This window comes from Hippocampus zosterae, chromosome 4 (genome assembly GCF_025434085.1).
Source record: "Hippocampus zosterae strain Florida chromosome 4, ASM2543408v3, whole genome shotgun sequence".
Taxonomy (NCBI): Eukaryota; Metazoa; Chordata; class Actinopteri; order Syngnathiformes; family Syngnathidae; genus Hippocampus; species Hippocampus zosterae.
Window position 1 is genome coordinate 24107362 of NC_067454.1, and position 16215 is coordinate 24123576.

At 41.4% G+C, this 16215-nt stretch overlaps 1 protein-coding gene across 1 annotated transcript in view; it reads right to left on the reverse strand.

Annotated features, from left to right (window-relative positions):
* igdcc3 (immunoglobulin superfamily, DCC subclass, member 3) overlaps positions 1–16215 on the reverse strand; it is a 70627-nt gene that overhangs the window by 21352 nt on the left and 33060 nt on the right. Inside the window, exons 3-6 of the mRNA XM_052063101.1 lie at positions 10623–10767; positions 9698–9828; positions 9270–9407; positions 4247–4405 (exon numbers count right to left, since the gene is read on the reverse strand). Of these exons, the coding sequence (XP_051919061.1) occupies positions 4247–4405; positions 9270–9407; positions 9698–9828; positions 10623–10767 (573 nt within the window). The remainder of the gene's footprint in view (positions 1–4246; positions 4406–9269; positions 9408–9697; positions 9829–10622; positions 10768–16215) is intronic.

The window sequence follows — 16215 nt, forward strand, 5'->3', positions numbered from 1 at the left end:
AGCATTTTTGTGGCCTTTCATTAGCTTGCTATTTTTTCTCCCTTCATTCTCCTTCTATCACTAGGTATCACAGCATGAATTGTGAGTCCTTTTTCAAGGGTGATGGTCAGGTGGAACTCAAGAGGACATTGATTTGTACCTGGACACATTATATAATCAACAACATCCATCTATGGTGGCCTTGCTTTCTCCTGTGGCCCTTGTGCTTCAATTATTTCTTCTGCCTGTGCTTTTACTATCTACATATATAACGTATAACACCTTTTATCGAACTGATGTTCTATTTTACTTTGTAATTATTTGGAGATTTGAAAAAAAAAAAAACCCCAACCCAAAACAACAACAACAAAAACCCAGTGATATTCCCCCTGGTGGTCGAAACTAAAGGTTGCAGGTAGGACTTGGGACTAGTCTCAAATATAGCAGAAAGTAAATGACTGTATCTGTTCAAGTCTGTTTAAAAACAATAAAAGACTTAAAATGCCGCTTTTTTTGGTGATGTCAATCTTTTGATCTGCCTCAATAATGTAATGGATTTAAAATTGAAATAGGTGTTTTCAATTTTTAGATCCGATTAAAATATAAATTAAGTAGCTCAATTAATTTCAGCAAAATGAATTAATCTCACATTTTTTTCAATCTCTGGACAGCACTAGTTCTCAACACCACACTGCTTCCGCACATCACCACGCGACATAGGATCACCGCACCACAACCAACCCCCATTGATAGTGTGTGCGAACAAGATCTGATCAAAACATGTCCTGCCAGCGAGTAGCGATTTATCATACTGAAATCATTGCCACTGACTGAGGAGGTTTGTGAAGCTTGTTATTAATATTTTTTAATTAAAAAAAAGCAACCCCCCCCACCCCCGAAATGAGTGAATGGATATGCCAGCACAACAAAACGGTCCTTGGTTCCAGCAACGGGCCATCGGCGCACTTGCGGCAGGTAAGCAAGTGCCCACGCACAACTCCCAGTCCCAGGCTAGATCTTTTTTTTATTCTTTATTTTCTTCCTAAAGATGTGTTAACACCCAGACTGCCTTTGTGTGGATCTTTTTGTATGTCTTGATATTACTCGTTTATTCGCTAGAAGAGTCGTTAGGAATATCAATTCTAAAATGATTAGATCGTGACAGCCCTACGGCACACGCTTGGCTCGCTCGATTGCTGTCTGTCTGTCCGTCTTTCTCTCTCTATGAGAATCATTCCACAACAAAGTTAATTTTCTCTCATTAAAAAAATACAAAAAACAAACAAAGATATCGGGGTGCCTTCATCATGCAGTGCTGTTTTTACTGTTGTGGCATCCATCCAACTCGGGGATCAACGCCGCACCTCCAGTTTGGGAGCGCGAAGCACCGTCATCCGTTACACATGACTGGAGACATTTTCGGCGACCGGAGGGCGGTATGGGGTGAGGTGAGGACGAGCCTTTCTCGAAGTTTATGGCCCATCTAACCCTGCAGGATGGCCCCTCAACATGCACATTAATCTAGGATCAGTGACATACATGCACCTAATTAAATTCAGAGGTCGGCACGTCAGGCCGATAGTCATTACTTCAGGCCAGCCCAGGCCCTCTACAATTCAATAGCCCGTGGCATTATGGAAAAAAAATGCAGATTGCAAATCATGCATTGCAGATATAAAAATAAAATGCTAAAAATCATGAATAAAAAATGTTTACTTGTTTAACTTTTGAATGTACAGGTATTGGTTTATCCATTTTCTAATCCACTTATCTTCATAGACTGCGTATCGTGCTGGAGCCTATCCCAGCTGTCTTCGAACAGTAGGCAGGGTCCAGCCTGCACTAGTTGCCGGCTAATCACAGGGCACACAGAAACTAACAACCATGTGTGCTCACACTCACACCTTGGGACCATTTAGAGAGTTCCATTCACCTGCCATGCATGTTTTTGGAATGTGGGAGGAAACCGGAGTACCCGGAGAAAACCCACGCAGGCCCCAGGGAGAACATGCAAACTGCACTAAGGAAGGTGGCAGCTAAGACCGAACAATGCACCTCAGTATTGGTAGATGTAGGCCAAATGCTAAAAAAAAATTACAGATACGCAAATCCATACCCGGTGGCTTTATGGCAAAAAAATCTGTTCATGGCATTTAGCCTACAAATAAGTTTGTTCAAATGTGATTAAATACATTCAAACATACCGTATTTTCACGACTATAAGGCGCCATTAAAAGTCTTAAATTTTCTCCAAAATGGACAGGACGCCTTATGATGCGTAGCGTCTTGTGTATGCGCCTAGTTCCAAAACCTGACTGTCAGCCGACACGCTGTCTTTTATAGAGAGAAGGCAGACGTGAGTGAGGACAGGCATGCAGGGAAGAAGTCCGCCAATGAGTGAAGGGTGGGCGTGTAAGTGGACGCTAAAGAGACGCTCCAAGCAGGTACCAACACCTGTATAGATTGTGGCTATGTGCATTGTTGAAAAACAACTTCGGTTTTGGGTTCTAAGAACCCCCGAAAATAAATTCTACAAAGAGACACGCCTACGAAGCTCAGTTCAAACTTCAAGCCATCGGTTATGCTTTTGGTATGCGTGCCCATCTCACAGCAGCGGTGAAAAACCAAGTCAAGCAAATTAACTCCGAGCTTGCCGTTATTCCCGGAGGCCTGACTAAAGAACTCCAACCGCTGCACATCGGCATCAACCGGGCGTTCAAAGTAAAGTTGCGAACGGCATAGGAACAATGGATGATCGATGGCAAACACAACTTTACAAAGAGTGAGAGGCAGCGCTGGGCGAGTTACGCCACAATTTGCGAATGGATCGTGGCTGCTTGGACAAACGTGTCTGGTTGCACTGTTGTTCGAGTTTTTGGCAAAGCCTGCAACATTTCTGTGGAGCCACATGGCAATGAGAGTGACTCTGACAACAAGAGGGAACACGGCGTTTTTGATTACAGGTACTTGCACATTTGTTCAATTCTGATACAGAGGATGAGGACTTTGATGGATTTCTGGGTGATGATTGATCGAAAAACGTGAGTACATTGTACGATGGCTAAATAAAATACAACGGAACTCAGTTTTGCTTCCGTTGCCTTTTTAAAAATGTGTTTTTAGCTTGTATCTGTATGTCTTGGCATGCTACCGTATGCTTCAAGCTAACATGTTTTTAGCGTGCGCGCATGCATGCCGTATGTTTAAGCTGGTGTATGTTTTACCACTTTAAAACTGCGGCCAATAATACAGTGCGTTTTGTCTATGTGTAAAATACAGAAATAGCACCCATTAATGAGACTGCGCCCAACCATACAGTCCGCCGAATGGTCGTGAAAATACGGTACCTACTAGTCAAAAATGTTTTCTACACATTGGCAGTTGCATGATTCCATAATTTTCCCAACGTTTACAGAAACCTGTTCTTAAACCATATTCCGAACGTATATACATTCAGACTTCACAAGCCATCTTTTCTGCACGAAAATCAATCCCAAAAACACATACAGCGGCACCAAATTAACATCTGTTTTCGCCCTGTAAGAATGAGATGCTCGTGTTTGACTTGACAGGAAGATAAAATGAAGTATTGACCAGGATCAATACGGCTAAAGTAAAGTGTGGTCCGGTTTAATCAATGTCACACCAGAGTGAATGAAAGATGTTTCCTGCTTGGGGAGATGTCATGCACAAGGATGTACACATTTGTCCTCATCTTATTCATTAAAAACACACTTATCTCTAACCACGTCAACATGTCAACTTGCTGGATCAAATGCAAATGATGAGTTGAGAAAATAAAGAATTGCAGCCTGAAGAGGTGTTCAGGATGGCTTTTTAGCATAGTAACTGCAAGCCTACTGAAATCGACCATACCGATGTCTTTGTGTGCCAAAGTTCTCCAAATAACTCAAAAATAGATCACCCTTTTGGTTCCCCTGCATCCAACGATATGTTGTACAGTCGAGGTGTAGGGACCCGGCCCACCCGCGGAGAGCGTATCAATGATGCCCATTGAAATTCAATGGGAAAAAAAATAAACACTCTCGATAAAAATACACCCTATATGTTTTCCATGGGGCCCTTATTTCATGCACTTTATTTGGCTTAGGTATATTTAGTGGGGGAAGAAAAGGGAAATGAAACGACAGTTTATCATGCATGTGGTCAAGAATAAGCACACTATAAGTGCAGTAAAAATAATGTACGTGTGTTACAGTAGGCAGACAAATTTGAGAATGGGACATTCCTGTCCTCCAGGACTCACCTTGAACCACTAAACGTCCCTGAGCAGTTCTGCGAACACGGGTCCCTGGTTTGTTAGCAGCGCACACGTAAACTCCTGAGTGCTGCACACCAACATTGGAAATCATCAAGTTACCAGTGCCAAGTACTTGGATACCCTCCACGCCGATGGGACGCCCATCTTAAAAAGGAAAAAGGAGAGCAATCAGGCATTTGAGAAGTGAGTATCAGTCGAGAAGAGAAGATGAGTACTACAGAACGAGTTGTGTCAACTGCTTATGCCACAACCGCTTGGATTTAATCAGCGTTACGCTGCTGTGTGAGCAACCTTAGGCGTTCATTTTTGATATCCAATGGTCCCTTGTCCCTTTATGTGTTATTTTAAGTGTATGCTGTTTTTGACATCTTACAAACCGTGCATCGTATTGATCCAGTTACAACAGACCGATTTTAAACCACCTACTCCATGACCTCCTGTACAATGATCAATAATAATACTGTATACTTATTTTCTTGCAAAGGTTTGGACTTGCACATGTTTAAACAAGAGCGAAATGTGAGAAAATGTTCATGGTGAGGCTCATAGCCTTAAAAAATATACAGTAGTATAATTCATTCATTCATTCATTTTCCGAACCGCTTTTATCCTCACTAGGGTCACGGGGGGTGCTCGAGCCCATCCCAGCCGTCTTCGGGCAGTAGGCGATGGACACCCTGAATCGGTTGCCAGCCAATCGCAGGGCACACAGAGACAAACAATCATCCGCGCTCACACTCACACCTAGGGACAATTTTGAGTGTTCAAACACCCTGCCATGCATGTCTTTCGAATGTGGGAGGAGAACGGGTGCCCGGAGAAAACCCACGCAGGCCCGGGGAGAACATGCAAACTCCAGACAGGGAGGCCGGAGCCGGGATCGAATCCACGACGTCTGCACTGTGAGGTCAACATGCTAACCACTGGACCACCGGGCCGCCCTCAGTAGTATAATAATTGTAAAAAAGAATACGTTGCCTGCTTTGCGGATTTCACTTATTGCGGGTTAAATTTAGAACCTAATCCCCGCAAGTGCATATGAGCAATTGCACACTTCTCTCACCCTTTCAGCGCACAACAAATGTCAGCAGCGAATTAAAAAATAAATAAAGAAAGAAATAAAAAAATCAAACCTGAGCTGTATTTTCATTTTGGATTTTCATATTCTGCTATTATGTTAAAACCGTTGCTCTCCGCCCAACAAGTTGATGTGGGGTTATCCAGTAATTCACATTGTCCCCTCGTCACCTCATCAAATCGCTCATAACCGATCGGGGGAAAGGATCTTCGATGCTGACTTACTAAATGTCTCTGCACAATCGAAGTATATCACTGCAAGTTATATATGTCGTGCAATTCACATGAGTTCTGGCAGCCCGAGCTGCCTTTTTCACCAATATACGACATGCAAGTGATCACACTTTGGCTCGCTCACCCACACAGTACACAGTAGGAGCCGACAAACACATGTACTTCAGAGTAATTTTTACAAAAGGTGAGTGTAGAAACTTGTAGGTTTCAGTGTGTGAATCAAGGATCGCACCATTGATGAGTAAAGCACTAGTTCACAAAAAAATAAAAATAAATAATACAATAAAAAAAAGAACAGAGAAGCAGACCGGTGGCATAATTTATGCCCTACGGTATTGGTCATCCATTCTAGACATTCCCGCAAGCCCTGGTGACTGCCTTAGCCATAGAACAAGTTAAAAGCTATGGTAGCGCGTCGACCCCACAGTGCAGGGGGTGCAGGGTTCGATTCCGGCTCTGGCCTCCCTGTGTGGAGTTTGCATGTTCTCCCCGGGCCTTTGTGGGTTTTCTCCGGGTACTCCCACATTCCAAAAACATGCACGGCAGGCTGATTGAACACTCTAAATTGTCCCTAGGTGTGAGTGTGCGCGCAGATGGTCATTCGTCTGATTGTGCCCTGCGCTTGGCTGGCGACCAGTTCAGGGTGTCCCCCACCTACTGCCCGAAGACGACTGTGATAGGCTCCAGTAATTACCCTCTTCAGGATAAGCAGTGTTGAAAATGGATGGATCATTTAAAAAGTATACATTTTAGAATATCGATCCTAGATCCCTAAAATTCTTCTTATGACACAAGTGAAGCATCTTAACACTTAGCTGTAATGAGTAATAACATAGTAAAAGAGGGCACCCGCTGCTCCCCAGGACATATATGTGCAGTCCGTTATTCAACAGGCCAACAACATTTTAGACCAGGGGTGTCCAAACTTTTTGCCAAGGGGGCCAGATTTTATGTGGTAAAATGTCGGGGGGCCGACCTTGGCTGACATTCTTAACATTGACAATATTGTTCAACAAATTTTAGTAAGCCAGTCTGTTTCACATTTCCATTTTTATTTTAATTTCAACAATCTTAAGAATTTCTTTTGGTTCATTTGAAACAGGAATTTGAAATATGACATATCAGTCAATATAAACACGGAGTGATGTCTTGTTAACTCGTGAGTGATGCCCTCTAGTGTCTAAATGCTATTACTCATTTAGTGAATGCTATTACTCATTTAGCCACTAGAGGGAAGCAGTACTCTATGAAACATCACTCACCAGTCTACGAGACCTCAGTCAATGCAACATGTGTTCCATGGCGCCCAACCTGCGGGCCAGACGGCACTGATTTTATGACGGGGCCGAGGGCCGGATGAAATTCGACCGCGGGCCGGATTTGGCCCGCGGGCCGGACTTTGGACATGCCTGTTTTAGACAATTCTTCCGATGTGTTACACTCCCAATTCGAGCTGCTAAGCATCTTAATCAATAAACAATTAGAGGGAGGCAGACAGACAAGCGGGAGGGGATGAGGGCAGTATGTGTGTGGGGTAGGGGGGGGACGGCATGGGGGGGTGCATATGACTGTAATGCAGTGTCCAATGTATGTAGAGTTTATATTGTCTTGTATCGTATGAAATTGTCCAATTTCTGTTGTGTAGTGTACTGTATGTGTACGTTTTTGTTCACTGTGTGTAGCAGCACAGAGGGCCTGCTTTCCGAGACAAGTTTCTCCTACGGAAGACCAAATAAAAGTCAAATTCAATTCAATTCAACGTTCAACATTTCGTTGACCTTTTTAGCCACTGTTATACTCTCGTATTGTAATGAAAAGCGTCACTCATGTCACTCTCCATTAAACATCTCTTTTGATATGTAAGATGGCAAATATTGAAGACAAAATATATGAACAATTGGATCGATCACACATTTCTTTATTTTAAATTTACTTTACATTGATTTCTGGACAAGTCAATTTAGGCATAAAAGTGGCAGAAAATCCTTCATCCTTAACTAATCCTTACAAAGTATAAACTCAGGCTAATTTTATTCTTGTCAGAAATCTCTATTTATTGATATGCTCTATTTCGATACACTGCACAGGTGTTCACACTTTTTTGTAACATTACATATATCATGTAACGTGTTGTGATCTCAGATTTTGGACAGGCGTGGTACTTTTTGAGCTGCCGTGTTCATGTCTTATGTTGCACACTGTCGTCCATGAGAATGCTTAGCCAAATGGAAAGTAAGAGAGAACATGGCTTGCAAATACAATTTAAGAATAGGCGAGAACCTCGGGCTTCCCAAAAAAAAAAAACAAGAAGCGGCTCAGACAATGGATGGATGATAATAATAATAATAATAATAATAATAATAATAATAATAATAATAATAATAATAATATCTGGAGGGGGGGTTGTTTGTTTTTTGAGATAGGAGACTCTAAAGCCCGAATCTCACTGAGCGGGCGCATTCAAGTCAGCATAGTGAATTTTCAGGTTTTGTCAGGGTTCATAAAGTTCACAGTTTTACTTCTCACAATAATTTTTTTTAACATTTTCAAATTGTCCTTGACGCTGAAAATGCAAGTTTGCAATTGACCACCCAAACGTTAAATGAGCACAATAATGAAATAAAGATATTGATAATGTCAGTTATTGGGCCGTCTAAATAGGAGCTAAATCAAACAGGACGGGAAAAAAATGCTCACTTCAACAGTGACAAGAGCTCTGCTGGGGCAAACTATTCATTGCGTTCCTCTTTCTCAGCGCCAGGAATTAGAATGTTTATTGTATGTTTCCACAACCTCCCGCTGGACTGCAAAGCACCAGTCCAGCTTTGTCTAAACATCAGCACCTTTATTCTTTTTGCTTCCTTGACTGCAAAACTTCTTTCTCTCCCATCCCCTCAGCCAGGAACTAATTAACTTAGTGTCAGGAAAGAAAGAGCTGGAGCTCGCAGGGTGTAGTGGAGCACAATGAATAGTAGCAAACAAACTCCAGCATTAAACAATGAGTGATGTGAAACTATTAGCTTCATTATGCATCTTATTCCAGCCTCTTTGATGTAGTTTAGCATGTACAAATCCCATTGTGCTCCCATTTGCATCCTTGAGATGTTGTGTAAGACTAGAACGTCAACGTGATTGTGCTTCACCCGGTGAGGAAAAGGGCACCAGTTAATATTTCGAATAGCAAATCAGTTTGGATTATAGGTAAGGAAAACATGGCATATTGATAAACTGATCAAGACAGATATGTGTTAGAGTCAAGAATTACAATGTGCACAGAGGGTGGGTGGGAACCTAATTGCATATGTCTCAGCCCTGGAAAGCAATTAGTCTCCAGGATCTTCTCTCTTTCCTGCCAGCTTCCTGAGGAGATGAGGCATGTAGTTATCAAAAGCCTATTTATGATCATCCCTTAAGTCTTATGTCGTCCCATTACATCACAGATAGAAAACACGTTACACTGAAACAAGAACATATGGATGAAAACACATCAGACAACTGGAGACAAATCAAACCTGCGTGGGTGTGGGAATACTAATGTGGATACATCACATGTGAGACTCTCACGCTGATAAAGCATGCATGACTAGGCAATTTGATAGGGTGTGCACTTGTGTGACATGCAGAATAATAAAAACAAAAAAAAACAGACAAACAATGGACCGCTTTGACGTAATCGCAACATATTTTTTTTCTTTACCTAGCCTGCTCCAAGACACAATGGGGCGAGGGTATCCTGTCGCCACACACTCCAAAATGGCAGTTTGGTGAACAGTGAGAGTGAGATTTTCTGGACCAACTAGGATCATTGGTTCTTTGTAAACAGATGACTGGGAGCCTGGAAAAAGAAAGGTAGGCAATGAGGATAGGAATAGGATGATGGATGGCATCCTTTAATTGGATTTCTGACTAGCCCAGTAACCAATATACTCTATCTGTAAGATCTGACAGATAAACAATAGGTTTAGAAGATCTCGGGAGTACAGTATACCGGAATGATGACAGGCACAAGAAAGGATCCAGAGCCAAAATTTTTAATATACAGTGATGCTAGTCAAGAGTTTGTTCAAAGGGAGAATGCCAGACTGCTCGTGGTATGCTGCTGTTAAAGATGTGAAATGTAACAACCTGAAACAGAAAGGAGGGCCTCAGCGCTGTGTTTCACTCCTGCGCTGTTATGAGCCACGCAGAAGAACTTTCCACTGTCCTCCTCACGCACTCCTGTTATCTGCAGAACACCTGTCGGGAGAAGCGTGTACCTAAAAGAGAAAATTAGGATAAATGCGACAGATAATGGATGGATAGACGCAGGTGCAAATTATTACTCACAATATATTTAAGGACCACGTTTCTCGGTTCAGCTAAATTCTCCAAGTTTTCCAATTTAGTGGCCAAAGCTCTCATTTCTGCCGCTTTTAGATGGTGTGCTTTTTGAATGTTTAGATGGTTCTTCATCATGTGGAAGGCTTACATGTCTTTGAGTCTTTTTCACGTTTCATGTTGGAGATTGACAGGAGGATTGGTGCAAAGAGAGCGGGAGAGAGAGTTCAAGCAACCAGCCAAGGTCTCAATTTATCTAGGCCACTTAAACTCCCATTCTCACCTATAAGCACGTAAGAATTGTGAGCTGCGGGTTGTGACTCAAAGAACATAATTATGGATACAAGCAGTGGACATCACCCCCAGGGACATTGTAAGGTGGACCTCTTAACCATCCAGGAGGGACTCCGAGTCAAGCCGCTTATTCCTCCAAATTAGGGAGAGCCACTTAAGTTGGCTGCAGTATCTGTTATGGAGGACCCCTGGACACCTCCCTGGTTCGGGCTTCTCGGCATGTCAAACCCAAAGGGAGCCTCAAAGCAGACCTTATACATACACACTTTAGGAACTCCGACCGTGACTTAACAGTTGGCCTGGGAATGCCTCATGTAGATGAAGGGAAGCCTGACTGATTTAGAATATTAGACTCCATAATTTTTATGACTTCAGTCTACTTGAAAATAACAATAAAGTGATACAAAGCTAAGGTGTCATAATGTATTGCAATTCAGACCTCTTATCCTTGGTGTCCACAGGACGCCCGTCTTTTTCCCAGCTAATAACAGGTTCTGGTAGGCCATGGATTTGGCACTGGAATCTGGCCACACCGGACTCCTCAGCATGCACTGACTCTGGTTGGACATGGAAGTCGGCCATGGCTATGAGAAGGGAAGAAGGGAGGTGGTGTTTACAGGTTATGTTGTCTCACATTTATTAACACACAGTGGGGGTGGAAAACTCAAGTCAGATCATTCAAAGTTAACAATTAAAAGCTACGCAAATATCAAGTCGAAGACAACAAATAAATGTTTCTTCGGTATGTATAAACACACTCAAAATGATTTTACTCATCTTAGTCAAGAGTTGTTCTTTTTTTTTTTTTTTAAATAATTACCGGTACTATTTTATTTGTAATTTTTTACAAATACCGTAATTTATTTTCATGTTGACAATAAGTTCCTTGTATGTATGTTTTAAGACACTTTCTCAAACAACAACAGAAACACAGACAAAAGAAAAAAACATCTTTGAAAGGAGACTCTTCCAACAGATTAGCCCTCCACAGTTAAGCACTTAGGTTTTTGTTTGTTGTGTGTTTATTTCTTCAAAGTGAACTATGGTTTCACTTATTTTTTCATTATACTGTATTAATATTCAACCACACACCGATTAAACTGTTAATATATGTGTGTGTGTGTGTGCGCGCATGTGTGTAAATATAACATTATTTGGCGGCAGGAATGGATTAAGATGATTTGCAAACATTTCGAAACAAAACCAATTAAATTTGGACATTGAGTTGCTCCTAGAGAGGTTTTCAGTTTTTTGTTTTCCAATTAAGTTTGTGTTTATATGCACCTCGATAAGCTTTTGACCATGTCTGTTGGTTTCATTTAGATTAATATTAGCTATTCAATATTCAACAGAGATTACCTTCTGTAGGAATTATTCATGAACAAGAACCTAATTTTTAACATAAAAGTGTATTTTGAGTGTAGGCACACAACAGAAGATAATCAGAACAAAAACATTTTTTTTCCCGAGAACATTCAGGAGCCTTGTAGCTAAACAAAACCCCAATTATTCTTCACTGCGTCAAAGCAATCTGAACTTTATGAAGTAAAAAAAAAAAAAAGACACAACCACAAGGTGAGGCAGTCCCAGACTCGATCCTAAAGGCTTTGCATGAGAGGCTAGTATTTAAAAGCTTCAGTGAGATACGCGCACACACGTCACAATAATTTCACAATCACTCTAATTGTAGCGGAATCACACCGAACTGTGTGAAAATGTGATTTTCCTGACATACGTTACCATTTAGTATGTATGTCAAGAATGATTTTTAAAAATCATGCTAAGAATGACTTCAACAACAGACACATGCGTCGATTCAGCTGCACGTCTTTCTTTTTTTGGCAGAACAAAGGCGCTGTCAGTGGCGAATTCAGACGCAAACTCAATTAGGGAGAGGTCCTCTTCATCCACAATGTTCTCTCCTTCTCCAACACACATGTATTCATTTAATGTCAACCTTAATTAACTTGGACGAGGGTGTACTTAGCTGAATACAGTTAATATTCAACAAAGGAGCATCGCCTATTAGACCCACCGTTCTTCCAACCTTAGGATGAATTCATTACACAGAGGATGGTCAACTGGAGCGCAGTACACAGCAAGAGAAAGCTTTCTTTACAATGACAACATATTTTGATGTATTCTCATACTCATGAATGTTGTCATTGTTTCTTTTGAGCGTCTTTCATAATTCAACCTATGCCTATTTTTGAGACTTCCGAGGGCAGGTTGTTTTAATTGGATTCTAATTACATGAAATGTTGTCAATAATTTGTGTCTTCTTTTTCCAGCGTGAGTAGTTTCACTCATGGCATATTCCACCAAGAGGAGGCCCTGTAGAAAACGACAGTACGCACTGAAGTACTATGGACTTTTTTTTTTAAACAGCATTCATCCTGTGTGGCACGCGACATTACTCTACATGGAGGCCTATTAGACTCGGCGTGAGCAACCTCGCAGGTGAGTGCAGGTAGGTGTATCTGAGACGGAGAGGTCCTACACCGCTGTGGGGATGATCGCAGCCGTCTTTGACCACGGCCAATCAAAATAGCTCCTCTCATTCCTTCAAAACAGTGCGCGTCAGCTGTGACCTCAGGGTGCAGGCAACAGGTTTGTTTTTTACATGGGTAAAGAGGATAGGTCCAAAACATCTGTGCTATGAAGTCCCATCTCAACATTTGTGTGCTCCCAAAGCTTTGACGAAAGAATGATAAACAACAATAAAAACAAGATTACTACTTCTACTACTACTACTACTACTATGAATAATAAGAATCCATCTATTTTCCAAACCAATAGTAATAATAATAATCATGTGTTGAATGAATGGATTTCTACAATGATTCAGATGATTTGATGCCCGCCGTTCACTTAATTCCGAATGAAATCCTATGCTTCGGACATCCATTATACTTGTCTGCAGAGCTCGGTATTGGTATTCTGCCTCCAACTGGACCAAAATTGTGTTTAACTTGACTTTCTGCCACCAAATTGTCACTCTGCCAGGCACATCTCCAACGACACTCACTCTGTTGCGGCTGCACACTGAGCTTGGCAGAGACCCGTTGACCAAATCAACAAATGGCGAGCCTTATACTCACATAAAATCGGCCATTTGCCTCCCACCATCGATATGTTGTCTTTGAAAAGAGCTCTATGTGTGTCAGCTTGGCCTGGGAATGTCTCGGGATCCCCCCGGAAGAGCTTAGCGAGGTGGCCAGGGTTAGGGTAGCCTGAGTTTCTCTGCTTAGGTTACTACTGCCCAAATCTTGATAAGTGGAAGAATACAGCTGGATGGATTGAAAGCTGGCTTCTCAGCAAATCGGTTAGTTTTTGATTGATCTTTCATGCTGTCGCAAGTGTACGATTTAAACACACAAATATAAATTAAACTCAAGCACTTTGCTAATAGTTTTGCTCATAGAAAAAAGATTGAGGGTGTCAGAGAATGAGATACTTCACGTAAAGTGGCACTAAGTGCGGCTTTCCATTATTGGTTTTGCTCTGCGATATTCCATATCATTGTGTAACACAGGGGTCAACTTTTTCAAAGCGAGAGCTACTTGTTGAGTTATGATTCATGTGAAAGAGTACCAGTTTGATGCACACTACTGACAAACCCACAGCCTCCTCTACTTGCAATGCAAGGTGAGTAACGCAGCCAGCTCGTCCGATGTTTGTTTTGTTGTTGTTGTTAGGTTAGGTTGTTAGATTGTCATGTCCTTGTTTATGATGATACTAGTGTAGCCTGTACTACCGGAGACAAATTCCTTGTGTGTTCTACATACTTGGCCAATAAAGAGGATTCTGAATTCTGAATAAAAGGGCACTGTGAATCTCATCAACTTGCTTCGACGATGATCTTGTGGGGACTGAATCGTAGGGCTCTTTTTTAAGTCACTGAGGTATTCTGACATGCCCACGGTAAAACAGTTATGGTAATGATAAAAAAAAAAAAAAAACAATCATGCTCACAAATTAAAAGTTTAAATTACATGAAGCTATTGTGCACCAAAGCTCATCATGGATGAATGAGTTGACTAGGTGTCACCAGTAGCAAACAGCTTGCCATTATTCCACGTTCTTCCTCCGTCTTTTTAATCTGCATCTTTTCCCCATGTTTTAGTCTTACAATTGTACTTCCTGCAATTTAGCTTTGTTAATGTTGTAAAATCAATGCGAACCTTAGACTAATAATGCGTCCATGTTGATCACTCCTAAATGTGGATGGAAAACGTGAACGTGAATGTGAGCAAAAGCCAATATCGTGTGTAATGTAGTGTATTGTTGTCGAGTGCAAGTGCAGTGCAGCATTGAATTAAAGCCCCAAAGGCATTATTATTGCTGATGATCTTGGAGAGGTCAGGTGGAGGCCTCCTCCTGAAAATCGTTCCGAACACAATTCACGCAAACGAGAAGCTCAGGGTAAGAACATTTTTCACCGACTTAAAGACACCCAAAAACATGCACTTGTGAACAGTAAGGTCTTTTGTTCACATAAAACAAATTATACGACAACAAGTGGTTGCGTTGATTCATCGTTTTGATCTTGCTGACATTACCGGACCTCAGCCCATCATGCATAAAACATGAGCTCCGCCCCTGCATCTATTGACACACAAGTCAAAACCCAAATAGAATAATCACAGTAAGGTGACCAGCTGGAGTGAAGCATCTGCAGTGGGGTGGTAAAGCACACACACCACATTGTTCATTTACAATGCATCATACTGAGGGGTGTTGACAATGCTTGGATGTTTTTATGTCGCCGTATGAGTCAAAAATATTGTAAAGGCCTCTCATTTTCATGCAGTGTTGGTCTACACTGCTGGTTCCATTCGACTTCCCTGACAGAAAAAAAAGTACTGTATTTTTGCATGTGTAAAGGCAGAATATTACTCATATTTACTTGTAAAATACTACCAAAAGACAACAAAGTTGTCATTGAAACCCCAGCCCACAATAAGCTTACTCAGATCTCAATTTGGACAGATTCCCACAAATAATTCAAGCTCAAGTTCAGCAACACCCAAAAGACTTACATAAAATAGGTCAAATTATTGCGGTACAAAATAATAGCTCGAATGCGTGTGAAGAAAAACCCTGCATACACATAATTTGAACTTGTGTGATGTGTTCTATGCAAATTCCAAGGATCAGCAACGGATAAGCTGTTAAGTATGGAATAAGATGCTGCCTGTGGAAGCTAAAAACAAACAACATAACACTAAATTGGTAAGACTGATCATGCAAGTAAGGGTATATATTAACCCTTTCATGCACCCTGGAACCTGATTACATGAAAAGCTGTCCACTTTAGTAACCGCTGTCCCTGAAAGGGTTAAAGAGTGAATATACAGCATGATTGCAAGTGTAGGTTTACTGTTCGTGATTATTGGATTAGACAGCCAAGGTCAGGGTAAAAGCACAGTCACTAGTGCTGATTTTCCATATCCATCAAATGTTTACCACTGATTCGTAAGTAAAAAAAGGTGGATTAGTGGACTGACTCACCTCTTATGAGAGAGTCATATTTATGTCCCAATCAAATGGCGATGACGTGTCTGCGAATTGTTTTACCCGTGGCCCCATTGTGATGGTATGCCTGACCGAAACCTCATTAGACAATCTGAAAATGTAGAATCTTTCAAAATTAACATTCAACAAATTATCCATTTTGGTGATGCGTTTCCTTTTTTTTTTCCTGAGGCTGAACATCATCTCATCAGTGCTCAGTTCAGACAGTGACAAAGGATTAACTCAACGTGTGTTGTGACCTTTGACATTTATTCCCACCAGCCCCTAAAAGAACAGCTAAGAGAAGAAAAATGGCTGAAGAAAATAAGTGGATGCTGTAAATAAGAAGACATGCAAAACAGTAAGCCCCACTACACGTCTTCGCTTATCATTTTAATCAATTCAAGATACTTACCGTAAATTCTGGGCTACAGACCGCACCTGATTAAGAGCCGCATGCTCAGATTTATGAAGAAAAATCAATTTTGTAAATATATGCTCTGCACCGTACTATA